Source organism: Gasterosteus aculeatus, chromosome 8, assembly GCF_964276395.1.
Source record: "Gasterosteus aculeatus chromosome 8, fGasAcu3.hap1.1, whole genome shotgun sequence".
Classification (NCBI taxonomy): Eukaryota; Metazoa; Chordata; class Actinopteri; order Perciformes; family Gasterosteidae; genus Gasterosteus; species Gasterosteus aculeatus.
In genome coordinates this window covers 2,332,844-2,360,705 of record NC_135695.1, presented here as the reverse complement: position 1 = coordinate 2,360,705, position 27,862 = coordinate 2,332,844, and the positions used below count along the sequence as shown (strand labels likewise).

The 27,862-nt window shown below is 43.2% G+C and overlaps 1 protein-coding gene across 11 annotated transcripts in view; it reads right to left on the bottom strand.

Annotated features, from left to right (window-relative positions):
* Positions 1-27,862, bottom strand: part of ptprfa (protein tyrosine phosphatase receptor type Fa) — a 191,116-nt gene that overhangs the window by 62,518 nt on the left and 100,736 nt on the right. For 8 of the 11 annotated variants that reach the window (XM_078107550.1, XM_078107552.1, XM_078107553.1 and 5 more), the window contains 6 exons: positions 26,788-26,898; positions 14,741-15,010; positions 13,403-13,984; positions 9,732-9,868; positions 9,477-9,621; positions 5,417-5,722 (listed from right to left, as the gene is read on the bottom strand). In XM_078107550.1, the coding sequence (XP_077963676.1) occupies positions 5,417-5,722; positions 9,477-9,621; positions 9,732-9,868; positions 13,403-13,984; positions 14,741-15,010; positions 26,788-26,898 (1,551 nt within the window). The remainder of the gene's footprint in view (positions 1-5,416; positions 5,723-9,476; positions 9,622-9,731; positions 9,869-13,402; positions 13,985-14,740; positions 15,011-26,787; positions 26,899-27,862) is intronic. The other 3 variants (XM_078107557.1, XM_078107558.1, XM_078107556.1) reach the window with 1 other exon arrangement.

Below are 27,862 nucleotides of genomic sequence, written 5' to 3'. Positions count from 1 at the left end.
AGCTTTATCGCAAGCACACAACCAATTGCTTCTTTTTACTATCGCGTCCAGAAATAACCACATGCCATTTAACATTAAAAGGTCAATGAAAGAGACACATGTGCACATGGAACATTATGATCACATTCACACTACACTCCTTATTTAAAAAGCTCTCCAGACTAGTGTTTCCAGGTCGTTCACCATCCTCAGAGAAAGACGAGAGAGAACATAACAACAGCTAAACTTCTTCTTTGCAACCCCCTTGGTGACGAGGAACAGCATTGTTGCAACACAGAATAAAGTCAACAGCTGTATTGCCAACTGACAAAGTCACAGAGAAGGTTTATAGCTGCCGAAAAACCTTCTCAACTTCATAGAAAAACAGACCCCGACACTCACTGGCCAGCTTAATGTTATCAATTTGTGAAAGCTTGGTTTTCCCACCAATAAACTCAAATATTCCCTCCCCCAGCTTGTCTAGACCAATGCTTATTTCCCTCTGCAACGGACACCCACTGACGAAGCACTCTAGCATTTATATGAGACGTATGATTATCAATCATCTCAATGTCCTTATTTTACATACACTTCCATAAATCACCATAAACCAAGTCATCATCTATTCCTAAACCTATAAATTTTCTTTCAGGAACCCTAACCAGCTAGTCGTATTGCCTTTACCTAAACCAGTACTACTGTTTTTGTAAGTAAACCTACGTTGGACGTTTATTTCTTTTATTAATAAAAGTTATACAGATATGCAACCGCAGAAATCGTTTAGGATGCAGAGGCATGACCTATGACCTCTGTTATATCAAGTCTGTTCTCCCATACACAAACCAGTGGTTTCTCTTTCCCAATCTGATAAGTAACCTCAGAGTTTGAAGGTTTTCCTGTCCAGCTGAGATAGTTATGGGCCTGGAGATGCACACGGTAGTGTGAAGGTTGCTGGCTACCTTTTATACACATCAAAGCTTGTCACACGGAGCCCTCAGAGGATGCTGGGAGCAGGGGTTATTCTACTTTATAGAATATGGAAAATGAGCTCATGAAGATCCCTCCAGACTGCTTGGTCAGCTTTACAGGGAGGTGCAAAGGAATACAAATTTTACTTCAATAAAAATGAAAAGGATGAGGTTGTGAAAATATTAATGGAATTCGAGGGAGACAAGGAAAGGAAAGGAAGCGTTAAGGTTAAAGTGTCCTGCGCTAAGAGATTAAGACATGTAGAGAAGTGCTAAAGCAGCTCAAGTATCAACCAGCACAGCAGGCCAAGGCAAGCTGCAGAACTCGGTGTCAGCACTATACGCGCCTTAGACTAACTCCAACCGTTTAACCTCGTAAAATATCAGCAAGCCCCCACAATCGTGCTCCAGGAAAGAACATCAATAAACTTGTGTTATGCAAAATACAAAGCCACAGCCAGTGCAGTGTGGAAGAAGAACAAAAGAAGCATGTCAAAGATGAAACACATCTTTGCACAGGACATGTTAGCAGCTGCTGGAGAGGATAGTTCATTTTCACAGTTCAGGGGGCCTCAGCGTTGTAAACCAATCTAAAGCAACCTGTGTTATTATTATTCAATCAGTAAGTAAGATAGTACACCAGATGTGGTGTAAGGGTCAAACAAACACAGGACTTTTACCCAGGAGAGCGCTGTTTGCGTCCAAAGCTACATGAATTGCAAGTTACATCTACCACTGTCTTCTTTTTTAACCTAAACAGGTGGTTTGTGCAATTTTCTTTTTTGTTTAATTGAGTCCAAAAGTGATGCTCGAAGAGTTTGTTGAGTGTTAAAGCCTCGGAGTCCAGACGGAGTTGTACTACGACTATGAGTTTGGGTGAGAATGTGTTGAACGATAACGGCACAAATATGTCTGCTCTACTTGTTGTGGGCTGCAAAGCACACTGCTGTAGTTTGTCACGTGACAAAAGATTAAAAAGAAGCTTAATAGCTAAATTTGTTTGCAAAACAGCACTACTTTTTCACACATGAACTGCATTTCCAGATTTAGCTAGTTGAAAGCTTTTACACACCGGGGGGACTTGACCAGTTCAGAAACAAAAATGCCAAATACTTGCAGCAAATATCTCGAACAACAATTAATCATCCGATTTGGCCACAGCACTTGGTCATTATGTTTTTGCGCAGGCATTGGGTCAACTACTAGGATCTTATTGACCTGAAACTGAAACTGTTGTATAGCCTAAAGCTACTGTAAACTATTTGATTTCGTGAGTGATTTTGTGTTCCCTTTGATAAACAGTTATAAATGCTAAGGGCTATTATTGTTAAAGGTAAGAAGAGAAAGGATGGATCTGCTATACGTAATTAAATGATGCGGAGTGGGTGGTGGATTTAAAATTGATCTACAGCTGTGGACGAATACCGACCTTTGTGTCCTGTTCTTCTGTCTCTCCCAGCTTAGCTGACCCCCATTTTGTAAAAGTCTTTCACGGTTTCCGTCTTGTAGCCTCACTAATTGTGCTCTGCTACTGCAGTTATTTTTTCATTATTAGGACTTTCCGCTGTTGTGTGGAGACGGCTGATGCGTTATGCAGAATTGCAGGGCCGGTTCATGTGTCTGTGGGTGCTGGGGAAGCTCTGCAGCAGCTGTTAAATGGTGGGCCCGTTTTTAATTGTCTCCTTAGTGTCTCTCTCACTGTGTCCCGTTTGCATGTGTTCATGTGTGTGTGTGTGTGTGTGTGTGTATTCTGTATATTGTGTATTCCCTCTGCCTGCCTTAAAGAGCCGCACAACCTGAACAACCTCAAGATGCTGTTGTGTCTCATTTGCATTTACTCCCTCATTGAATAACACTCACTGTGTTTTGGAGGAATTCTTAAGTAGGTACAGTGTGGAGAGCAGCAGCTAGGCAGCCTCTCATTTGTGACGCATTTTAATGACAACCCGCTCTCCAACGAATCACTGTTGCAAACAACAAACATTTCTTGTAAATCATTTTTCAGAGGAGACATCACAGCAACAGCGCAAATACATTTCTAATCAATGTTTTATGATATGTGTGTTGTGTGTCCCTGATTGATCTGTTGTAGGAGCTGATGGGTGAAACACACTTGAGCCGATGTGTCTCTTCCATGTATTTGTTTTCGTCCAAAATTGAAATACAACATCGAGCTTGTTCCTCACCGCGGGTCAACAATTGATTGTGCTCCACTTCTTCACTGCACCCTCTGTCTCTGTCTTTTGTCCATCTGTCTCCTTGTATTTGTTCATAACCGCGGGTACTTAGTGCCGTACTATGTAGACCAATGTTGGGAAAAGGCTGAGTCCCACCGATTAAAAAGAAATGACTTAATTGGGTTTCATTTAAATACATCGGCAGTTCCAGAGCTGCGCTGTGAGATGGTGGAGACGTCAGGGAGCGAAAGGAGAAAGCGTTGTGTTAATCCGGCAGCAGGCTGATACTAATGTGAGCTGAATGAGCTCGTGGCCTGAGCACAGAGAGAGTCCAGTCGGTGTGGAGAACGGACACATGCCGCACAAATCCAGGCGGCGACGAGAGCTCAAAGTCAAACGGGGAGCAGAGCGATGAAAAGAGAGACAGATTAAAATTCTGTGGGTGCGCACTGACGGAGCGAGGCGGGAGAGGCTGAAACAGAGCGAGAGAGAGGGAGGAGAGGGGGGACAGCGGGTGGAGAAGATTAGTGTGAGGGAACTCCCCACACTTTCAATTTATCTCAGTGGGGTTTTGTTGTAAGCAGACAAAAGTTTACCCTCCGTTCTACTTACGAAAACACATTAAGTGTGTCTTTGAGCTCTAACAAATGTATTATATGCAATTAGGGTATATATATATATATATAGCTACCATTTCAATTAAGAAAAGGGCTACATCAGATTGAAGCACAATAAATACAAGTTTGGGGTTTTCCGATGATCGTGGTTCACTCTGGTGTCCACAAGGTTGATTCGAACATCCTTCTCTCAGATAGAAGGACACATTTACATAATTCTCAAAAGGTGGAATCCTTTATTGAAGTTGTTGGGTCATGGCTAGATTGTGTCAAAATAAGGTCTTCATTTGGTGAACTTCTTGGCATACGACGGAGTTAAATTGAATGTGATTTGTCTCCATAATCCATGTATTTGAGCTGATTATCTCGTCAGCGCCATCCAGAAAAAGGGTGTTTCCCTTATTTTTACTAGAAATCAAACGGTCTTAATCGTCTTAAAGTCTTAACAACACACACACGATACGAGGTAATCAAACTGATTTGGAAGAAGAGGAAGAACTGTGTATGTGTGAGCAGTCGGACAGGTTCCACACCATGACGCTACACTGTCTAAGCATCATGTCGCCCTGACATCGTATCCGCCTTTGATACTTTGATTTCCTCTTGTAGCTTCACAAAAGGGCCTATTACGCTTTGCTCACATTGGTCATGATATGGCCAATTGTGCCCCCACAAGGAACAATATGAATGGACTTGTGAAGTTCTAATGGTGTCTGTCATGTCGCTGCTACGCGTTCTGCTTCTGATTTGTCTCCAGCAGTGACTCTAATAATGGCCGTGTGCAAATGCTGGTTTTTATCTGACTGAAGACAGAGAAAGAACATGTCCTGTTGCCACTCAGGCGCTTCCTCAGACAGTCAGCAGGAAATATGTTGGCATTGTGCGCTTCAGCAAACCACCTGATACGTAGAAGGGCCAGGATTCTGGAATACGTTTCAGATCAGTCTCATTTCCAGATCGCAGAATGCCAGGTGTATAACTGGAAACAATTGGTTTGGATTAAGCAACAAACCTAAGCAAAAATTAAACTTATACTTGACTTATACTACAGGAATTTTGATTTTAAACAATACCAATGAAGGAAAAAGCAGCATTGTGTCCCAGATGGTTAACCACGTCTGGCACTGACCGTTAGTCAGCTGTTTACTGTAGTTGCACAATATTTTTTCTTGTTAAAACTAATTCTGGGCTGCAGTAACCTGACCTGCCGTATGTTTTAGTTTTTACATTCAAAAAATAAATGATTGGAATAGGAATGATCCATCATCTGTCAATATGAAGTGTAAAAACATTGTCAACCTCTGAGGAAAGCCTTCAGGGTCGTTCTCTGCTCTCCTTTCAACTAAGAAATACTCTCTGGTTGTGATAGAACTGATGCTGTTGCAGGATCTAACAACGGAGATGTCGAAGTGCATTACTGTCTTGTCTTGCAGCTGTGAAAACTTTAGGTACCGTGTTTCAGAAGTGAATGTTCCCCAACCAAATGTATCAGGAAAAGTGTCATGAGCTTGGGAGCCAGAGGCAGTTGCCAAATTGTTTCAGCCATGCCAATACAAATCTAATTAATGATTCGTAGCACACATTCATTAAGAGCTTGCGAGACTGAACGGCAGCAGCAGGAGAGGGACGAAGTGGGTATCGGGAGGGTTAGTATTCCAAAGAGCCATCAACATACCATCTTCCTGGGTTCTGCTCCCGGCTGCAGAGCTCTCCGGGCCGGGCCCGACATCAGTGTGAGCCCTCACCCACACCACATAATCAGTCCACTTCTGCAGGTCCTCCAGCACATAGCTGGTGACATCAGCTCCTATCCCTGACACCTGGTGGCGCTCCACATCCTCCCCAGTGAGCGCCTGGTAGACTAGGGAGTAGCACGTTATCTCCCCGTGGCGGCTGTCTGTGGGTGGTGCCAACCACGTCACCTTGATGCTGGTGGAGCTGAGGCTGAGCAAGCGTACATCCTGGGGAGGGGCTGAGAGGGCTGATGGAGGGGAGGAGGGAGGGTAATGGTCAAGGGTGGATAATGGAAGACACAGCTACTGACCCTCTGGACTGAGAGATAATCCGCTAAGATGTTACTTAAAGAAGTTTGACTTTGTAAACTGGTCTATATCCTATTTATGGTTTATATTGTAGGACTATCCTTCATCATCAGGGTTTGAAGGAATCGTTATTCCATAACCATTGGCAATGTTGTTTGAAGTCAGAGAAGTCATAGACTCTTAGAAGTAAATACAATAAGTACAACCATGTAGGGTTCTTCCACGTCTGTCTCGACTGGTACTTAATTCTAAAGGTTCTTCACAGAACCCCTTTTGAGAAGTTCTACCGAGAACTCTTCAATAGTGTTATGATTCCTCTGCCAAACCATCTGTGAAGGTTCTACTGAGAAGCCTGCTAGAGACCTGCATTTGCAGATCTCAGAAAACACATCAGTGTTTAGAGTGCAATCATTACATGAGCGATTAATGCAGTGACTCATTTCATGACAATGAGACTCAAGCAGATATAAACCAGAATAGTCTTTGAACAAGGTATAATATAAATTATATTATCCAAATAATTAGCAGCATAATGTTTTCTACAAGCCATATTGATATCAAATGCAATTTAATTCTCAATTTATTATGTGGTTCAAAGTGTATGGTTCATTGTTTTCATTGAACAGGGATTATTCTTACAGTCCAGAGAGCAGAAAAAAACCCATGGTGAAACTTCACACTGTAGCTGCCTTCCTGGGAAACAACACATTACCAACACAGTGTGAAGTGTCGCCAACTGAAAAGTAAAACATGTACTCCACAGATGAATGCATGTATACACAACGATACACGAGAACAGAATTCAGTCGCAGGAGAACAGACGTGATTCCATCACACGTACGAGAACCTTCGCATACATCCACAGAGAAGACATGAAGATCCACGAGTGGGAGGAAATTACAGAACTTGGTGAAGAGGCAGGGAGCTGCGAGAGAAAGGGAATTAAGATTCATCTAATCCCTAACCACTGAAAAAAAACAGATTTGTTTTTCATTTGATTTTTCTTAAAAATATTTAATTTTGAAAAATGACCTGATACTCTCCCAATTACATGCGCTTGTCCCACTTAGGCGACCTGTTATTTCGTCGTGTTTATCCGCCACACCTTGAAGATCGGTCTGCGAAATAATATCTGACATAAAACCGGTCCGTGAGACAAAAAAGGTTCGGGACCAGAGTATTAAAGGCATTTGTTATATTATGAAGTAACACTGGCAAAAGCAGACCTTTATCATTATCATTGCTCACATAGAAGTGTTATTATGGTACGTATTGCCTCTGATAAGAGAAATGGTCTTAAAAGATACATTCATGTTCTTTTTCAGGTTCTGTCTCTGTGCCTTATTATTATTATTGTAAAAGGTTGCAGGGACGCAGTGACAAACAACTTCTATCTATGACTACACAGGGAGAGGGTGTCTTTTATTTGAGCACCAACGCTAAAAACAAACCCACTGCGTACCCATAGTTTCACAATTACCTTTTAAGGGCCCGTGCCACTGTGTCAGCATGCGACAACAAGCAAAAAAGAAAGCACATAACTGCTTGTGCTGAACCAAAGATCATGGAGAATGCTCGCTTTAGAGTTGGTACGTGTGGAATATCCTGCTGCTCGTGTGACTCGGCCCGGATTAGAGATAATAGTGTAAAACACCACATGACATCATCTTGCTTTTCAGTGCATCTCCTCTGAGGGCTTGTCTATTTTAAGCTTGTGATATACACAGTATATGGACTGGTAGATGAATAGATGGAGGGAGTGAGAAGCAGTGACCAGTTGGCACAGGAGTGATGGCAGACTGAACATCAGAGCGACTTAACTCGTTTGTCTGCAGCGTGATTGCTGGCGCAGGGGTTTCTCTCCTCAGCGGTAAAAACAAGAGAGCGGGCTTAGATTCCTTCTGGGAGCCGTCATAAATACTGCAGGTTCAATTCCACATCTCCCAGCAGGCCAAAGAGGCACAGACCCGTTGCTAGTTACGCAGTCCCACTCTGAATGAAAGGTCTTCAATAGCATTAGTATGTGAGTGTGGGATGACCCTGCACATCGCTAACGCCGGTTATCATGTTTCACATGACAAACTATCGTTGCAAAGGAACACGACAGTCATGATGAAAGCTGTCTCTCCGTGCAGCAGCGGTTTTGTGTTTTCTTGGTCTTACATCATCATATGGGGTACATATCGACTCGGCGCCTTTATTAGACTATTTGTCAAACTAAGCACCGTGCAACGGCGGGTGATTTGTTACGCAAGGGCAGCAGAAAGCAGAAAGAATATAGAAATATCAAGCAGTAGTAGCGCGCCTATGAATGATGGATCCTGTGAGGCAGCATGTTTTTTTTCAAAACTCCTGACATTTTCTTTTGTTGTCGCCTCGGTGCTTGAACTTTGTAATTGAGTTGCATGTTCAGCAAAATGAAGCATGACTGACACGTGGAAGCAAGTCTTCACATAATTAAGAGTGCACTGGTAATTACATTCTAAGAGCTTGAACCAGCAACAGCGCGGCGATGCAGCGCTGACTGAGCACACACAGTTCAGGCTGCTTCGGTACAGGAAGTTCTGCTCTTTTATTACGTTGGGAGTCAGTGTTATAAAGCTGGTCTCTACTTGGCTGCAACTGTATGACCACACCACATTGTTGACCACAATAATGGTCCTTACGTGTGCACAGTAACGGAATCATTTTCAACTGGGGACTTTGAGCTGTATTAAGCTCTCTTTTTCGTTTTTTGTAGCATAACAACAAAAGTAACAAATGCTGGAATATGTCTATTTTGGTTCTACTCGGTAATTTATGATCTATATATATATATAGATCTATATCTATATCTATATCTATACATATATATATATATATATATATATATATATATATACATTATGGTGCTGTTAGGTTGGTGGGAGTATATTTGGTTGGATATTAACACAATGTGAGTTCTGAGAAATAAATACATCGATCCTTTTTTAACAAAGAGTGTTACTTTTGACTGTGACCACCACAGATGAAAGGACTGATACCTTAAGAGTGTATATGGAGCTCAGAACTATTCGCACAGCCTAAGTAACTTACATTGCAGGGTTTTCCATTTACAAAGCATGTAGGAGTCTGTCATTTTTAATCATAGATACTCTTCAACTGTGAGTGACGGAATCTTAAAGGGTAGGGGAGAATATGTTGCCATCTCTAGCCAATGAATGTCAGCGACACACTGAATATATTTATGTATATGTGTGCATTCCTTGCTGTAAATACCAAACTGGGTGAAGTCTAAACCAATTCCCCCTTTTCAATTATTTATATACCATTTTACAATGTTTTCTTCTTTGACAAAGTTGATTCATGTGCGCTTGACGGAGCAGACACGGCTACAAAAATACAACTAAAGGCAAAAAAGGTAGAGTCTAACTAACATGTGGTAGCATCAGATGCTGCTCACGGCTGGGAAGTTAGGAGAGAAAGGGCACACACACACAGACACACACACATACTGCTGTTAGCCACGTTCATTTCATTCCGCTTGTTGTCCATGTGTCCCTGGTATGAAACATGACATCAGGCAGTCCAATGACTCACCTGTCAGCCAATATGACGTCATCCTGACACCTCTCGGTTCATTTGTATTTGGTTGATTTCAACAGAAAAAAGTCATTGTCCGTACTAAATAAACGAAACCAGGGTAGTACTCACTGGATTGGGCAGTCCTGGCCCGAGCAGGCTGAGTAAAGACTCCTAAACCCATCTCAGATTTTGCAGCCAGGGAAAACATGTAGAGTGTGTCTGGCTTCAGACCATCCACTGCATAGGAGCCTGCCGGGTCAAAAGTGGCATGTCGCTGTGGAGAGAGAGAGACAGCGTGAGATCGTCGAGGCCTCCATCTGGGTTTCGACAGTCCCACAATTCAGCACAAAACCCTCACAAGCAAAATCTTGAAGTTTAATTTACCTTGTTTGTTGGATTGTTCTCCTCCCAGTAGAGCAGTTCAAAGCCAATTATTGAATCCTGGACAGGCCAGAGCCATGACAGCATGATGCGTGAGTCCAGCTCGGCCTCAGCCTCAAAACCGGACGGCTGAGCTGGAACTGGAGGCAGAAACAAAGACATGGAGAGACTAAAAGACAGGAACAGACAGAGACTGTGAAGGGCTGTAGTCAGAGGAGGAAAAACAAAGTAAAGGAGTCACGAGGTGAAGTGGGAGGCCAGGCAATGCTGCAATCAATACTCAAAACTGAGGAAGTATAGAGAACGTCATCACTTTCGAATCCTCTGAGGGCATTTCAAAATCCCAAAAGTGTTTCATGTCCACAGGTGCCAAGAATTTACTAAGGTGCGTTACGCCAATATTGGAGGGCCACAACCTCGCCTCTCTCCGTCAATGGCTGCGTAGGTTGGAGTTGTGGTGAGCCGTGTACGCGGCAGCCATTACAACTGATCTGAGGCTGGCTTCGGTCTGCGTTTTGTTATAAGCTTGCTCCACTTACCTGAAGTAGCCAAGAAGTCATTTAATGCATCTTTAAAGCTCCTACACTGATACAGTGTTTTTTAATACAAGCTCTCATAGACAGTATGGGTGTGTGCACACTGTGTTTGATCGACATCTCCCCTCTCTCTCTCTCTCTCTCTCTCTCTCTCTCTCTCACAATCTGGTTCCATCTGTGAGAAAATGTGATCACATCCCTATTGTTATATTTTGTTGCTTGGTAACGCTTTTGCACCTTAACTTGACCCAGAAGGTTGGCACGCGGTTAAGGTTAAGAAGGGGGTCTCGGTGGCTCCATGTTCAGAAGAAACGCAGAAAAGAGCCCTCTCAGTACAGTACAGTACAGAAAATATGGTGGTGCCCTCAAATCAAAGAAAACATGAACACTGTCATATAGGCTGCATTGCATGCTATGGAACTGTTTCTTTTTTTCAAAAGATGGGTTTACAGGAGTTAGCTGAAAGGTCTGCTAACATAGTGCCTTGGGCATCAGCATCAATGCATGAAATGGCACTGACCAGGTGTCTGTCTGTGTGACGCTGTGGCCGCGAGGCCAGTCTGATTACATAACGTACTTACATTATGTAATTCCCAGTATACTACATGCATAAGTCTAATTAGCTACCTGCTAATGCTACCTTTGCGGATTTGAGGTAATTGGTTGGCAGCTAATACAAGGCAACTGCGCTCCATAGATGCTGGGTTACTTGTTGTTCTTATGGTTTTAAAAAGTAGGCTGGGGGCCAGAGCCTTCAGTTATCAAGCTCCTCTTTTGTGGAACCAGGTTCCACTTTCAGTCCGGGGGGCAGATTCGGTCAGCTCTTTTAAAGTAAAACTTAAAACGTTCCTCTTTGATTCTGCCTATAGTTAGGGCTGGCTCAGGTTAGCCCGGACCAGCCCTTAGTTAAGCTGCTATAGGCTTAGAATGCCGGGGGAATTCTTAGGACACACCAAGCTCCTCTTTCACGCTCTCGTTCTACCATAATTCAAGTTTTATTAATGCACATGACTAATTCAGCTTCTTTCAGGGAGTTTTTTTTGTGCTTTCTCCCCTATCAGGTCTGCATAGATCGTGGTTCCTTCTGGACCCTGGTCCTGACACCTACCGTGGCCATGCTGACGCCTGCTGCTGCCATCATCATCATCATCATTATTTTAGATATTAATCATATTACTGTACTCATAAACCAACATTACACTCTCCTAAAGTCTCTGTGCTCTCGCTCCCCACAGGCTTCGGTGGATGGTGGTTCTATGTGATGGTGGTTCTATGTGATGGTGGTTGCCCCTGCAGTGGTCCTGCTGTGTGCCTGGCTTACTACTCACAGTTACTTGAATCATTTCTGTCATAGGAATTGCATGTATTATACATTGTTCATTCTGTACACATGGCATCCATTGTAGTCTGTCCATCCCGGGAGTGGGATCCCTCCTCTGACGTTCTCCCTAAGGTTTCTTCCCTTTTTTCCCTCTTGGAAGGTTTTTTTCATTTTTTGGGGAGTTTTTCCTGTGCCGATGGTGGGTTTCGGGGCAGAGGATGTTGTATGTGTACAGACTGTAACGCCCTCTGAGGCAAATTTGTAATTTGCGATTATGGGCTATACAAAATAAAATGAATTGAATTGAATTGAATTAATAGGTGCTCCTCTGCAACGGACTGGACCACAACGCCTTTCCCAACATTTCGACACTATACATCGATTTTACATACAAGTTGTAATATTGACAGTACAAATTACTAATCCATGCAAAAACTGATACAAACCTCCCAGGGTCTGTAAAGTCCTGAGAGGTAATTGCTAAATCAAGTCAAAGGTTTGATAGGATAAGTGCTAATTTAAACTGATTAAACTGTATCCAACTGTACCATACCTTCATGATCCACGAGGAAGGGACTCAGATCTGTTATTTAAAAATAAAATGCCAGAAGAACGTACTCTATGTGTTGCATTTGATGCTCCTATAAAATAGCAAATAATGAACCAGGGATTCTCTAACCGAGCTGACTCCGACAGCTCATTGCTTCAGATAATACGATAAAGTAGACAGCCACATAATAGATGGCACGACTTGGTAATATTGTACATTAATCGCAGCGATGACTTCATAAAAACAACCCCTCCCTTCTCAGTGGGACACTAGTTACCAGACTTTGTAATATCAATTTAAGTCAAAATGATTTATGCCGGCCTAGAAGGGTCCTGAACTCTATTCCAAGTATAAATAAAGTGGGCCAGCTGAATTTGGGCATCTTTATCTTCCAATGCAGCCCTGGTGTTTGTGTCATGGTTCTTCCAGCCGAGTGGAAGACATCAGAACGGGCTCTCTGTGAATGAAATACTATTATTATTCCTCTACGTTTGTCCTTGGGGATAAAGTGTGTGAGACCTTCGTTCTACACACATCCCGCTGTATGCTCCTGGGTATCCTTGTGCATCAATTACCCCACTGTGCCCATTTCAGCTGGTGGAGATCTGTTGACTAATGTATCACATTATAGATCTGTATGATGGGAGTTAAACACGGAGAGACTACATTTACCCCAGACATTGTATGCTCCAAATAACTTCTTTTGTATTTACACTACGCAGACACACATAAGTGTAGCTTGAAGCTTGAAATACCTACGCAGATCAAATCAAACAAGTCAGATTCTGGAATGTAACTGGCAATTAAAAAGTCAGAGGAAACAGAATACTGTAATATTCATTCTTTACACACTTGCCATTCTATGTGTTTTATTTATTTACAACAATTAAATATGTAATTCACCTTCCGATATCAGATCCATTATTGTGTAGAAGGGTGTACTTGGATTGTAATGCTTTTACTATCGTAACCATTGGTACGTAATGGTTTTAAAATGGGACGATAAATCATCCAACAGTAGTTATTGTGACAGGCCGAGCTGTCCTACTGCATTTCATGCAGCCATAAACAACACCTTGGCTGCTCATCAACACGTTCCTCCTCTTCAAACGCCAAAGCTAAAGCAAGTAATAGTAGCCGATAACCAACCAACAATAACGTATCCCGAGAATGTATCGTACCTGTAGTTAAAGGCCGTTAAAAAAAAGCAGAAGAAGAAAATCCAGAAGAAAATGGGAGTTATCCGACGAACTGAGAGTGTTCTCACCTCCCTGCTGGGTCTTGATCTGCAGGACCTCAGAGGGAGGCCCGTCTCCCACTGAGGTGAAGCCCAGCACCTTCAGGTTGTATGTGATGTCCGCGGTGAGGCCCGAGATGGTGGTGAGCTGGCTGTCGTCGGTGTTGTGTTTCTGCCAGGCGCTGATGGGGCTGCCGGGATCGGAGCTGTAGTAGACCCGGTATCCCCTGATTTGACCGTTGGGCTCCTCCGGAGGCTCCCACTGGACCAGCATGGTGCTGGAGCTCAGCATGCGCGCCTGGACGTGAAGAGGAGCTGAAGAGGGCGCCTGTTCACTTGTGCGGGTGTCCACCACGCCGCTGGGAAGCCCCCAGCCGACATTGTTGACGGCCATGACGCGAAATTCATACTCAGAGAAGGGGCTGAGGCCGCCGATGCTGTATCGAGTTGTGGCCACTCCGTCTATTTCCTGGAAGCCATTGTCAGACAGTTTGGCGTGGTATTGGATGACGTAGTAGGAAACAGGCTCCGGGTTTCCAGAGTCCCAGGTAAGGGTGACGCTCGTAGCCGTGGTTTCTGTCACAATGAGGGAAGTGGGTGGCTTGGGCAAAGCTGTCAGAGAGCAGAAAGAAAAGGTCATGGCGTTCCGAAGGTTCAGATTTTGAAGCCCTCAGTACATTTTCAACACTGATAGGTAATTCATTGTTTTACAGGAGCCAGTCTTTGGCCTCTCTGGATCTGCCAAGGTCAACAGGTGGGGCACATGTAACATGTTGCCAAGCATGCGTGTGCAGGTAATTCCATGCAAATCCATCTGTAGTCTACTAAACCGGATCCCTGCACATATCTATTATGCAGCCACACAGCAAAGTACTGCTATCCGGAAGATATCCCAAAATGTATAATCCCTTTTATATCTAGACCGCTAGGTGTCTTTGAGCAAAACAAAGGACTTATTGAATTGTATCACTTCTTCGCACAAATGAACAGAATAGAATCATTATGTCACTGAGAAAGTTGTTACAGGCATCTAAATATCTCCGTATCACCGAATCAGAAATAGAGCTGTATCAAATCAGAGGTGCTTAGATTAGGATATCCACGGCCGACGGCCATCACTGTTTGTAGATGGTCACCAGTGCTGAGGCCACGTTAACTTTATTTCGATGGACGGAAAAGTTTGCACAGCCTAATAAAAAAATTATACCAACACAATATGAGGTTCTTTCGACATAAAAATGTCTTGCAGCCCTAGGCTTCACCCACCCTGAATCTTTAAAACTCCAATACCAAATCATAAAAAGGTTTTATTGCACCTCACATCAGCAACATTTAGTAATGACATGAGAAACAAGCACTCGTTTAGACCTTTGACAGTGATCTGGGCCGTGGTCTCGATCATGCCCAGGGAGGATATGGCCACGCAGGTGTAGTTGGCGGACTGCCGGATGTTGGTGAGTTCCAGGACGTTGCGGCCAATAGGCATCTCTTCCTCCCGGGTGAGCTCCACCTCTCCGCTCACCCACTTGACGAAAGGCATGGGCGCTCCGACCGCCACGCAGGTCAGGTTCACGCTGCCGCCGGGCATCACCTCGTGATTGGTGGGCGGGATGGAGAAACGTGGAGGCACGCGGCGCACTGCGGGGTGGAAAGAGAGGGAGTGTGAGAGGACACGGAGGAGGAAGGGGTGAAGGGGTGAAGGGGTTGGTGTTAGGTAGGGACCATTGGGCAGACATCATGTTTGACCAGCCTGGCTTGTACTGTGCACCAGTGTTCATTAATTGTTTAGGGTGATGGAGCCTGAACAACAGCTTGACTATCCCATCATGCTCTATTCAGGGGTTTTCTAAAAAGCCAATTTATTTGATTCTCCTGCTCAATAAATAGGATTCAATACAATTTATTTCTCTCTTTGTTTAAATAGATGTTTCAAAAGTCTACAGGTAGAAACATTATTACTAGGTCCAGTAGTTTATTTTTTAACATCAAGTCTAACTTCCTTTGTGTTGCTTATAGATTTCTGCTTTTACAGCCACATTACCTTCGAAGCATCAATAATTGAACAGTATACTGTAACCGCCCGGGTAACACTTTAATGTTTAATCGTTGAAGAACAATGAGCTCAGCAGAGGTTCATTGCAGTTCCTGGTATTTACTGGATGTCAGAGAAGACGTTGATGCTTTGAAGCTGGGCAGAGAGTTCGAGAGGACGTTTAGTGGTTGCTCCTGTTGTGCGAGCAGAAAGGTTGAACGTAGGGTGGAAGCTAAACGGGCTGTTAGAGAGAGTACAGGAAAGCTGTGAGGTCCACGGCGGACTGTGTGCTCGTGAAACCGCCTAACGTCTTGTAGCCTTCTTACAGATGGACGCTGGCTTCAACAAACAACTTTAGATTGACATACATTAAAGCAGAGGGTGAAAAAATAACAAAATCTGTATAGAATGAACATTGGATTTACTAAACCTGGTTTGATACTGTTTAGCTTTGTTTTTCCTCGGAGTGAGCTTCCACAGATGGCGAGTAGACACTAAGGTGAGTGCCGCAGTACTTGTGGAAACGCCTGCCGGCGTTCCATCCAAATATTCTGAGCAGAAGCAAGATGACGACAAGAGTTACTGCCTTCAACTGCATTAATCAACTTCTTCTGTCTCTCACATCCATGGATAATGCAGCCTTCATCACTGTCCCGAAAGAAGCTGAGTAGTTAATGCTTTCTAAAAATGCAGCAGTTGAATTTGTTGAGAAAAGCCATGTAATGTCAGGGCTTAAGCACTTTTTATTATTTACCTCAGTTTTCATTATGGTTTATGTTTTACTTTCACAATCGCTATGCCTCCCTCTTCTTTCTCTCTTCTGGTATCTTCTCTGTGTGCTGATTGCAGCTGCCTCCCCTATTGTGTCCAACGGTGCATCGTACCGTTCATCAAGCCGTTGCACCAGTTTTTACTAGTCCTGTTATTTTGGAACCAGGTCGTTTGTGGATTTTGTCTCTGCCTTTGCCTTCTACCAACTTTGTGTTCCTGGACCGGGCCTTTCCTCCACCCCGTCTAAGGACCACCCATCTGTGACAACCGTTTGTGAGTTGTGCACTTGAGTCCTCGAGTTGCTCTTCTAGACCGGAACTCTTTACAGCAGTCTGTCGGGCTCTCCCTCTCAGAGCCACACGGTGTATATATTGTATTACCTGGTGTTATTCCAGGTAGATGTCACAATTAATTTAGTGTTCGCTGTGAGTAAATTGAGGCCCTGTGCCTGAGGTATGTATGGGGATTTCTGCTGGATTAAGGTCCAGGCCCTTGGACTCTACCGGGTTGAGAATATTGAAGGGGAGAACTCTACAGTAAGCCGTCTTCTCTGATCTCATTTAGCTGCGTCTGGATTGGCGCGACAGTAGCTTGTTAGCGTTAAACATGCAGACGTGGCTATGTGCAGTCCTCGCTCTCTTGACTCAGCAGAGCAATGGGTCACGGAAATCTGACTCACAAAGTGGGATTTAAGCTGCGGGCTGGAATTTGCGCGTGGAGCGCTTTGGATCAGAAGCTTTTTTCAGGGTTTGGTCTTGGTTTAACTACAGAAGGGGACGAAGGGCGGGGGTTACAAATCCGATCACTGGGCCTTTCCCTTAAAAAAGAAAAATGGATGTAGAAGTGATGAGGCTAGAGTTTGGAACGGTAACGTGGTACGTTGGCTGAATAAGTGAGCTATGCCTGGGGGAGTGTTACTGTGGTGCAGGAGAGAAAGCAGTTTGTTTCGGGGAAATACAAGAAGAGTATTGGGTGCCTGCACGGCGAGCAGGGGGCTCTGTAATGCAGAAGGCATTGATAGAGTGCTGTGGTAAAAAAAAAAAATTCTACCGTGGCATTGATGCTACAAGATGGCCGTTTGATTAGGATGCAATATTGTCAACTTGCATTTTTGCTACTTTCTGGGTCGATTCCATAAATTCCAAAACTCAGTGAGCCAGTGTTTATATATATACGGACTACTGGAATGACTTAGTATGTGACAACATTAATAAAAGTCACATATTAATATGAAAATGTATTATGTCATGAATGCCGTTGCATGTTGTTGAATGTATGTGACTTATTACATTAAAGGAGCAGTGTGTAACATTTAATGTTAGTTTCAACCAATTAAAAACCTCTCTCCCCTCTCCTCCCTCCCCAAACATGTCAGGGAACTAGTGTGTGTGTGTGTGTGTGTGTGTGTGGAAGAGAATTTAGCTTTTGGATGCTTCATTGGGGTTCTTGTAGAAACAGGACTATCTCCCTATCTCTATTTCCCTATCCAGATATGAAGAACTCACTGTAAGCTAAGAGAGACACACCGATTGATTCAGGTCATTATACACTAAGCTATTACATTACATGTCATTTAGCTGACACTTTTATCCAAAGCGACTGACAATAGGTACATTTCAACTGAAAGGATACAAACTCTAAAGAACAAGAAACAAGAAAGTGAAATTCCCTCAAATAAGCCGATCTACAACTTGCTATGGGTAAGAGCCTTTACAAGTACAATTTTAAGCTATAAATATCATATTCCATTTCCTCAAACAAATCCTAAACAGTGTTCTTACAAATGCTAAAAACAATATTCCTTGTGTATTAATACTTTAAATACTAAGATTTCAGGCTAGGTTTAGCCCTAACATCATTGGGGAGAATAAACTTTTATTGCATGACAGCATATGGGACTAGAATCTACTGGTGCCATTATATTTTAGGCTGGTGCAGAGCAAAGCCAGACTCTGACATTTCATATCCCCATTCCTCTTCCAACACACGCAGTTGCCTGTCTTTAATCTCTAAAGTGTTTCCTAGCCATTTTTTTCCTCTTAGCTGACTCCTTCCAAAGAAAGATTGGCTTCGACAGCTAGGAATAAGGTTTTCATTTTGGGGTCGATGTGCCGGATGAAGGGTGCAAAAAGACCCACTCAAAATCAGGAGGGCAAGAGAGGGCTCCGTGTGTGTTGGTAGATGGAAACAGAAGGGCCAGTGATGGAGATCTCACTGATTATCACATCATAAAATGGTAAATTACCTGTTGGTATCCTTACCACAGCAGAGTGGGGGTAGGTATGGAACTAAGACAGGATGTGTTAGCCTCAGCTGGCCAGCAGTTACATTAGCACTCATTTACTGAACATAAATATTGGATTGGAACCGTTTGGCAAACATTTCAGTTTCACGTGACAAGTGCAAGGAGAAGTGTGGGGTTCGTAGTCTATCTGTACTATTTATCCTCTCAGGAATAATGTCACTCAACAGGTATGGCGTTTTATCAATTTATTCTTAACATATTTTAAATATGATGTACAGAATGACCGTTGTCTGGCCAAGTATTGAGATGTCTAAATCTAACCCTCTGTGGTAAAAATGTCATTTTTACTCACAACTACTGCTACTCTCAACTTTTTGTCTATTAATGGTTACTTGAACATTTAATAAACCTTAATTATGAACAATTTTTTCATGTGTATTTCATTTTAGGCTGAGAACAATCGACTGTTCAGGAGTTATTTACCTCCCAAGGTCCTATAATGATTAATGTTGCATGTTAACATCAATCACCAACAACGTAAACATGCAATTACTTCAAGACGCCATCACTTCATTTTTTTATCGTAAATGAACATTTTGTGAATCTGTCCAAATTTGCCTATAAAATATTGATTAATGGCGAAAATTTGTTTTTGTAATGGCACGGTGCTCTTTCACCAACATTGAATTGGTTGATTTTTAACTGCAGGAAATATGAAAAAAGAGATTCCCAGAGATTCAGGAGAATGGACCCGATGTCGTGCGTAGGTACAGATGGACTACCCCCCCCAAAAAAACACCTCCATTGCGAGTTGGTGGCGATTGTCAGAGGTCAGTGCAAATCTGATGTTTCCAACACGTCAGTTGCACTTCTATAAATTACAGGGTCTGCAGCTTAGGGAATGCATACATATTTGATCCCTCCCACAGCCTCATTAGCCATCTCCCTCTTGCGGATGCCAAGTCACTGACACTCATGCTGATTAACAACTGCAGTGCACTTTCACACATAGATATTGATTTGCACTTGCCAGGTGAATACGAGCCCTTCCAATTGATTTGAGTCACATAACAGCAAGATGTGTGCTTGTTGATTAGTACTACATCATAATGTGCTGGCCAGCACTGAGGAAACCAGGAAGTTACCCAAGGACATGGGAGACGGTCACAATGTCATGACAATAGTTTAGAGTCAGCTGTTAAAAGTGATGTTATTAGTGCTTCGGTTGGCCTGATGGGTCGATGACACAGAGTAAGACTCAATTCACCACTCGGTCGCCACAATTATATTCAGGTAGTAGCAGATGCACATTAGGAGCAGCTGAGAGTTAGAATGCAGACACACTTGTATCTTTTACTGGCATGCCAGAGAAAGGAGGCGGGAGGAGAAGGGTTAGAGAGAGAAGAAGGTTTGGGAAGCCCTGTCCTAACAGAGAAAGAGCTGCACTTGTAGATGGAGGTGGGGAAGCATGTGCAATGCTGAGGAGATCATGCAGTTGCGCAGGTGGAGAGCCAGTGGCATGCTTACTGCAGGATTCATGGACATCGCAATGAAGAATGTTGTGAGCAGCAAGTTGAAGCAGCTTTTTTTTCTTCAACTGGACTGAGGACATCGCAGATTCAAATCTAAATCTCCTTTGATATTTTTCTATTTGCATCAATTTAGTACTTGGTATTAAATGTCCTGTGAACATGGAAGTGTGTTTCAAAAATACGCTGTCTATGTGATGGAGAAGCTGCTCCCGCGGGTCCAGAACTGATGCTAGAGCTGTAGATGGAAGGTCGTAGTTTGAAGCTAAAGGGCCGCTGTATACGTCACACATCAGTTGTGATGGATGCTAATCTCTGCTGACATGACAGAAAGGCATCTCAGAAATGCTTGGAGAATTTTACTTTCTGTAGTAACAACCTTGGATTTTTGTCTATGGTGTTTTTGTTCGTCCGTTTAAAAAAATGTTGGAGCAAATGCTTTGTAATCTCTTTCAATTACTTATTTCTAAGAGACGATAAACAACAAACATTCAGGCAACATGACGGCATTTTAAGTCAGTTGAAGGACACGTAGGGCAATATTGAATGCAATAAGGTGAATACCTTACATAAATAATCCACAGTGTTACACTTATGTGACAAGCCAAAGCATTAACCATAACAACTAGTTCACCATCATGTAAACATGATTGTATTACCTGATTCATTGCTCTTCAATTTCAGTCCTGATGCTCCATAAAAAGTCATCAGTATGCAGAAATTTAGCCTTTTAAAAGCGAGACGCTTGCGGTACAGAAAAGCATGAGGTGCCTTCGATAACAAACTCAACTTGGGAAGCAGAATCAAAGTGTGCTGATGTCCACAGCGTCCATCAGCACGGCCATGACAATGCGATGGTAAGTGCATCATCCAATTACTGATTTAAGTCAATGGAGTCTTAGATTCAAAGCACCTTAGTGCAGCGGGGGTTCCAGGGGCCCGGGGACAGGCAGGGGATCTGCTCATTGTGTCAAAGTAGTGCATGAGCCAACCGTTCAGGAGGTTGCTCTACACTGAGCGACACCTGGTTTGAATCATGCTCCTTTCCTTTTCCTTATATCAGGTGAAAGGACGTTGACACAGGAACTAGAACATGAAATAAAACATCCTGATGCTGAGTGGAAACAAAAGTAACTTCCTAATCTATCGTTTGTGAAAAATAGACTATGAGGAGAATGGATGAGCCTTTACTCAGCCAGCACCGTAGCTCACAGGCGAAAACACCTTCACGTTCAATTCCAGAACACCTAATCAACCAACCAACTACCGTTTGGTGTTAGGGTTAACTCAGTTAGGATGTGTGACGATAAATCAAGTTAGGTCAGACTGATTTATGTTTTGCTATGTTAAGTTAACATGAGCCAACATTTAGTTCAACTTAATATTAATAATATTTTTATTAAAATAGTATTATTTAATACTTAAATAGTAGTGAATATTTTGTTGGTCAAAAGTGTCCGTACACTAACCCACTGAGACAGAATATTAAACCGGAGGATTCTTTGGTACGTCAAACTGTCTCAGGACTGCAGCAGCGGGGATAGTAGCTCCCAAAGGTTTCCTCCGGAACCCACCCAGGAGATTTTTCAAAAAACGCAGTTATTTTCCAAAGGTTTCCATCTAAGGTGGTCAAAAGGTTTCATGTGGAACGCACACAAGAGCAATAACAAGAACTATTTTATATTCAAAGGGTTTCATCTGGAACCCACAGACGGGATTCTAGAGAGAAGTCTTTTATTCTGCAAATGGTTAATAGAGACCTTGGTGTCTCAAGGATCTCGACCCCTCAGGATGAACCCGTTTGGAATACAGTTGTTGAGGTTTTCGGTTTTAAAGGGGCTTCTATATTTAGTTGCACTTCTGCAACTACATTTTTCGAAATTCTTTCTGCATCCGAAATAACAGTATCCTGTTCCATATTCTTTATCTTTATATTTTTGGGGGCATTTTGACCTTAGCAGAGACAAGGTAGAAGTAGGGGAGGGAGAAGGGGAGAGAGAAAGACAAAGAAGGAGAGGGGACATGCAACAAAGGTCCCAAAGCCTAAACCTAGGATGTTGTGTTATTGTGGCATACATGACCACTCAGCTACTTGTGGTGCTCGAATTAGATCGTTCATGATTACATTTGTGGGATTACGGGTGCGGTGGTTAGCACCGTCGCCTCACAACAAGAAGGTCCTGGGTTTGACTCCGCCCGGTGGCCTTTGTCTGTGGAGTCTGCATGTTCTCCCCGTGTCTGCGTGGGTTCTCTCCGGGTTCTCCGGCTTCCTCCCACAGTCCAAAGACGTGCTCTGGGGATCAGGTTGATTGGTGACTCTAAATTGCCCGTAGGTGTGTGAGTGTGAGTGTGAATATCTGGTGACCAATCCAGGGTGAACCCGTCTATTGCCTGAAGTTGGCTGGGATGGACTCCAGCCGCCCCGCGACCCTGTGTGCAGGATAAGCGGTTTGACAATGGATGGATCATTACATTTGTCTTAATGAGAATTCCCATTAAGTACATGTTAAAAGGAAAGTGTTTCTTTTTTCCAAACTCTATAAAAAATATTCATTCTCCTGTACAGTCTGCTCTGCCATTTGTCACTGCGGCCGTTTCCAAAATCAGCCACCTGAGCCGGTATCACAATAAAAGTAAAATAGCTTTGTGCAGGTAACAGCAACAAAAGCAATGTGTTCGATTTTAAAACACATATAAGATTCCTTGCGCTCATGCAGCATGTTGCTACGCATTCTCTGGCCTCACACATAAAGCCCCAAAAAAGGACGCATCACAAGTCTGCAAATCCACATACAAAACACAAACTAGAACAGCAGAGACTGCAGTTATCTCAGTAGTATCATTCTGAGCTCTTCAATGCTTTCCTGCTAATGAAGGGTCTTGGAAAGGCCTGTAAACATGTTGAAGGGATTTCGTTCTATCCAGGATGCAGAGATAAGAGGAGCGCTTGGTGAAAGCAGTTTGAGCATAATGATGGTCAGAGCTGGGACGAGCCATGCCTTTGAATTAGTAGAGACAACAAAAACATAATCAGCATGCTGGAGAGGGCTTCATGGGACTGACATTTTGTGAAGTGAGCAAAAACTATGAACTCAGAGTATGTTGTGCTCATGAATCATGTAAAGATTGTTTTCCTTCATCAAGGAGTGTGACAAGAGCACATAGAAGGGCCCAAGTAGCCCCCGCTCGTTGCAAGGACAACTCAGATATTAACATCACTAGTTCTAATCATTAATTACAATCTCATCAGATGAACAACATGAAGTACAACACATTATCGCCCTGGCAGTGCACCTTCAAAATAAACTTCCATCTTCACAGGAAGTTAGGTTAGGTATCAAACCCCTTAGTTATGGTTAGGACAAGTGGTTTACATGACAGACAGCGCAGGTGGTTGATGGCTGAAGTGGGTAACCACTCAGGGGGCTCATGGCTCACGGGACTAGTGGGAGACTGAATGACAACTTGCGTGACTAACGACTAGAAGACAAACATGAGCCCCTCACACAGCTCTCATTTTTTTAATATAATTGTCAGTGTCTCCAAGTTAGGTTAGACGTTTTTCAAGGTAAAAAAAAACAAAACTGTTTAGATTTGGAAAATGTGATGCTATTTTCAAAGCAATGCCTATGTGCACCAATGTTTTCAGGGATGTAAGGGATCAGTACCTGGACCAGACCTGCTGTCAATATTAGAAATGTAATATTTTCTTACTGCCAGCACATGTTTGGTTGGCGACTTCCATGTACTAATCTGCTGCACTTGAATACAAATAAAAATATCTGCTGTGTGAGGTCAAGTCACAATAACGCATTTGTTTCAAATGTAAAGTTCATCATTCCCAAATCTGTGTAGAGAATAAAGAGTAATTGCAGGGGAAATCACTTCTCTCACCTTGTAATGTTTGCAGAGTATAAAAAAAGAGATTTCCCCTGCAATTACTCTTTATTCTTTATTATCCTTGCAAAGTTCCTACTTCCTACAACTCAAACTCAGTGTGAAATATCATCTTTTGTGTGAAAAGAACATCACTGGCCTCAAAGCCCTGCCCATTTCACAAAACTTCAGAGAAACAAGCTGCACGGAGTAACATGGGATGTAGCGCAAGGCAGCATATACTGTGTGGGTGGTGGGACGGGGGTTAGTTGGGGTAACAAGGGGGTAGCACTGAGGGGGTTGAGGTCGTGAGAGAGGGGCCGGGACGGGCCTGAGGCGCCCAGCGAGACGCTGGCGCAGCACGGCTCCAGTCTGCCAGGCCTCGGCTTTAAGGGGGAGGTGGGGGGGTCGAAGAGTGAAGAAAACCAACCTTCCCGTTGATCTGAGTGGTGAGATTTTGGATTGTGATATTTGGATGGCGGAGTGCAATGACGATGGAGGGGTTTCAGATAAAGTGAAAAAGAATAAGAAACAAAAAGGAGTAGGAGGAAGAAGACAAGGAGAAACAGAGTAAAACAGGAAAATATCTGCTTATCCATTAACGAGTGAGATAATCACAGTGGAGGCGACGGCCTGTGCAGTGAGGTGACCAGCACGCAAACACACACACACACGGCATATAGAACATAACAATGCAGTGTGCACAAGGATACAGTCTCACATGAGCACAAAGAAACACATTTTGATGCCACTGTACAACATCGCTATTCCTGTGTTTCCAGTCGACACACACTTATGAACCACATAAACAAACAGACACAAGATTGCAAACACGCACACACACACACATACGTTTCCCCGTCCTTAGCTCTGCTGCAGTGTTCCGAGGCCCTTAGAGCTGGTGAAATGAAGGAGTTAAGGAGGCCAAGGCTCAGACAGCCAGACCAGTAGAGTAGAGAGCCGCTGCTGCCCACATTTATTCTGCCCCTGGACTCTGAGCGAGCTCGGCCCCGAAAATCAATGAGCGCATAAATATGGATCCCACTGATCGGATTAGTCAAACACTCACCTCAGAAATCTGTGCTCCTTTTGCCATGTGCCTCAATGGGAACAGATTTTTTTACGGAGGGAGCAAATGGTGCATAAAAGACGGTCCTGTTGGTCCACTTACTTAAAACCCAATGTTAGCACAGGTAAGTCCTCACAATTCAGGTTCCCTCCAGCGCTCAAGGAGTCTGATTTCATGGGCTGAGGATGTATTTTTACAACGCATCCCATTGCCAGAAAAAAACACTTTGACTATCTGATAATTAAAAGACATGTTTCCGTGGTTACGGTGGGAGACACCTGCTGTGCAGTGCAAAACATGGCTCATTATGTGTAGTATACGTTGTTGTTGTTGTAATAAAAATAATAGGAGTGGAAAAGATTTTACGGGTGTTTGCATTTTAACCTTCTGGATTATAGATACATTGTACGCTGTACCTGAATGTTACAGTGGATCCTTTCGTCTATCAAATGAGTGTATTAAAATACTATCATTGAGCACTGAAGGCAACTATCCACAGTGTGATTGTTTGATATCGTAATTATTTAGTGGACCAACAGACCTCTTTATGTTCCAAGTAACGTCTTGTATACTAATAGCAACATCCAAAGGCACACATTCTCACAAACAACAAAGCAAACTTAAAAACAGCATAAGGATAAGCATTGTAGAGATAAACAGAAACAGATAGTGTGTGTGCGTGTGTGTGTGTATACGACAGAGTGTGGAGGAGGGATTGTGAACTGGGACACAAAATGCGGAGGAGAAAAAACAAAAAGCTTGGAAAAAAAACAAAAAAGACAGAAAGAAGAATGAAGACAAAAGAAGACGGACACTTTTGGCAACTTGCGCCCCTGGAGAGTTTAAAGGTTAAAGCAACACAGACAGGAACCTTGAAAAGAGAAGCAGAAATCAAATCATATACTGAAGACCTGACCTGGTTGGCCACGGCTCCCCGTTAGTGAAGGACTCTTACCACAAAGAACCCTCTTGTTGCATAAGAATTCTGATAGTAGGTAATGAATCAACTCTCTCGATGGATTTCCTCAATAAACATTCTAAACATGAGTTTATGGTCTCTCAAATAAAACCTAGCATGCAATAACAAAAAAAATGGCAAAACCTGACTTGGCACCAGACAAGAACCACAATTCCGAGAGGCAAAAGCGACCATGGAAACAGAAAGAAACAGACACTGAAGAACAAAATAGTGACAGAGAAAAACTTGATATTTCTTCATTACAGCAAATCTGTCACTTTGCATATGGCAGATGAACATTGTATCAAGATAGAGGCATACAACCATTCAAGTCTAACAACCAGTCAGGATGCAGTTTGTGTAGCAGAACAACTTCATTATGTTATCCTGTTCCACATTTGTGTGAAATGGGGATACTTTTGAACAGGACTGTAAAGCCTGAAAAGAACAACTAAAGCGGTAATGAACCAGCAGTGGGGTTTTCAAATGGCCTATGAGAACCTGATAGTGGTTGAGGTTGTTTGTTGACGCGGCCCCGGAGCCCGTGTCTGGGAGCAACTTCAGACAGGGGACACATACGGGCGAGTGGTGTCGGCTTCTCTTTGTGGCAAGAGTCTACACGTAAAACTGCCCCTTCCCCCATATAGCCAACCTCCCTTTCATTAAGCACGGCGAGGTTAGCCAGGTCAAGAAACGTCCTAGATAAATACATAAGTCAGCACCCAGAAGATAAAGACGAGACCGAAGGGGAGGCGGCGGTATGACAGGCATCAACAGGTTCCACTTTCACCGCGGTAGAATCCGAGCTCCTATTAGCAGTCAGGACGCAGCGCCGGCGTGCACAAGAGAGGACAAGAGCGGACCTTGATGTTGGAGGCGGCGACCTGGGCGGCGGCGGCGGGAGACGGGGGGGGGGGGGTCAAGAGGGGTCTTACCTCGAACATAAAGGTTAGCGGGAGCAGAGTAGCGAGTCCCGGCGCTGTTGACTGCCACACACTCGTACTTGCCCTGGTCCGACTCCTCGCTGTTCTCAATCTGAAGCGCTCCTGGGGAGGGAGGGCAGAAGGTCAGAGTTCAGGTCCTGAACGAGCACACGCACACAGATGGTGGTGGAGTGATGAGAATCATACACCCACATACTGGATACCTTAAAGATATCTTTCAGCATGGATGTTTCTTGTTATCTATTATTTATTTTTTCTATAATTACATCACATATTAACGTTACACCCGTAAGTTACTATTTTACAGCAAACTTTTGTCTCACCTTAACCCAGGAGTATGGTTGATCAAACTGAACCACATGACATTTTTACAATATGAAAGTGTTTTTCGTCGAACATGTTATTATTATGATGGGAAATTATTGACCTAAGTGTCATTGGCTCAGATGTTTGAAATAAAGCATTACATCACCTAGATCAAAGCTGGGAAATGACTGAAGCTTTAACTTCAAAGACTACTTACTGAATATCGATTGCCTCTTGATATTATTTCACATGGAAGGTTTGTTGTTTTGTCAATTCCGGAACTGATTGACGAGCAGATTTTGTCTCAACAGCTTTGAGCAAACCAACTTGGGATTGGTGTATACACTATTTTAGGCGCTTTTGAAATGTGAGCAAGAGGATATGCAAAGAGAAACGTGTCAGTTCTGCCACAGGACATTTTAATTTCCTGGAAGAAACTGGTATCTGTGTTGATTTTGATGGCCTGTGTGGACAAAAGCGGTAGTGCTTCCAAATGCAACAACATTTTGTGTTTTGAAGACCTGCAGCTGTTGGACTCTCCACAAATGGACTGCGTTCTGTCCTGTTGGACAGTCTTCAGCAAAGCTGATGTTGGTCTGTCGTGGGCGGGCTGCTCACTGACCGAAGACAGCTCCAGTAGAACGGTTTGGACTGATCTTGCACAATAATTAAGAATAACTATGCAGAAATAGTCAATCCACCCTTTGATGCTCTTTTTTGCTAATGTAGTTATTTAGAGGCATCGTTTTTGAAGACAAAT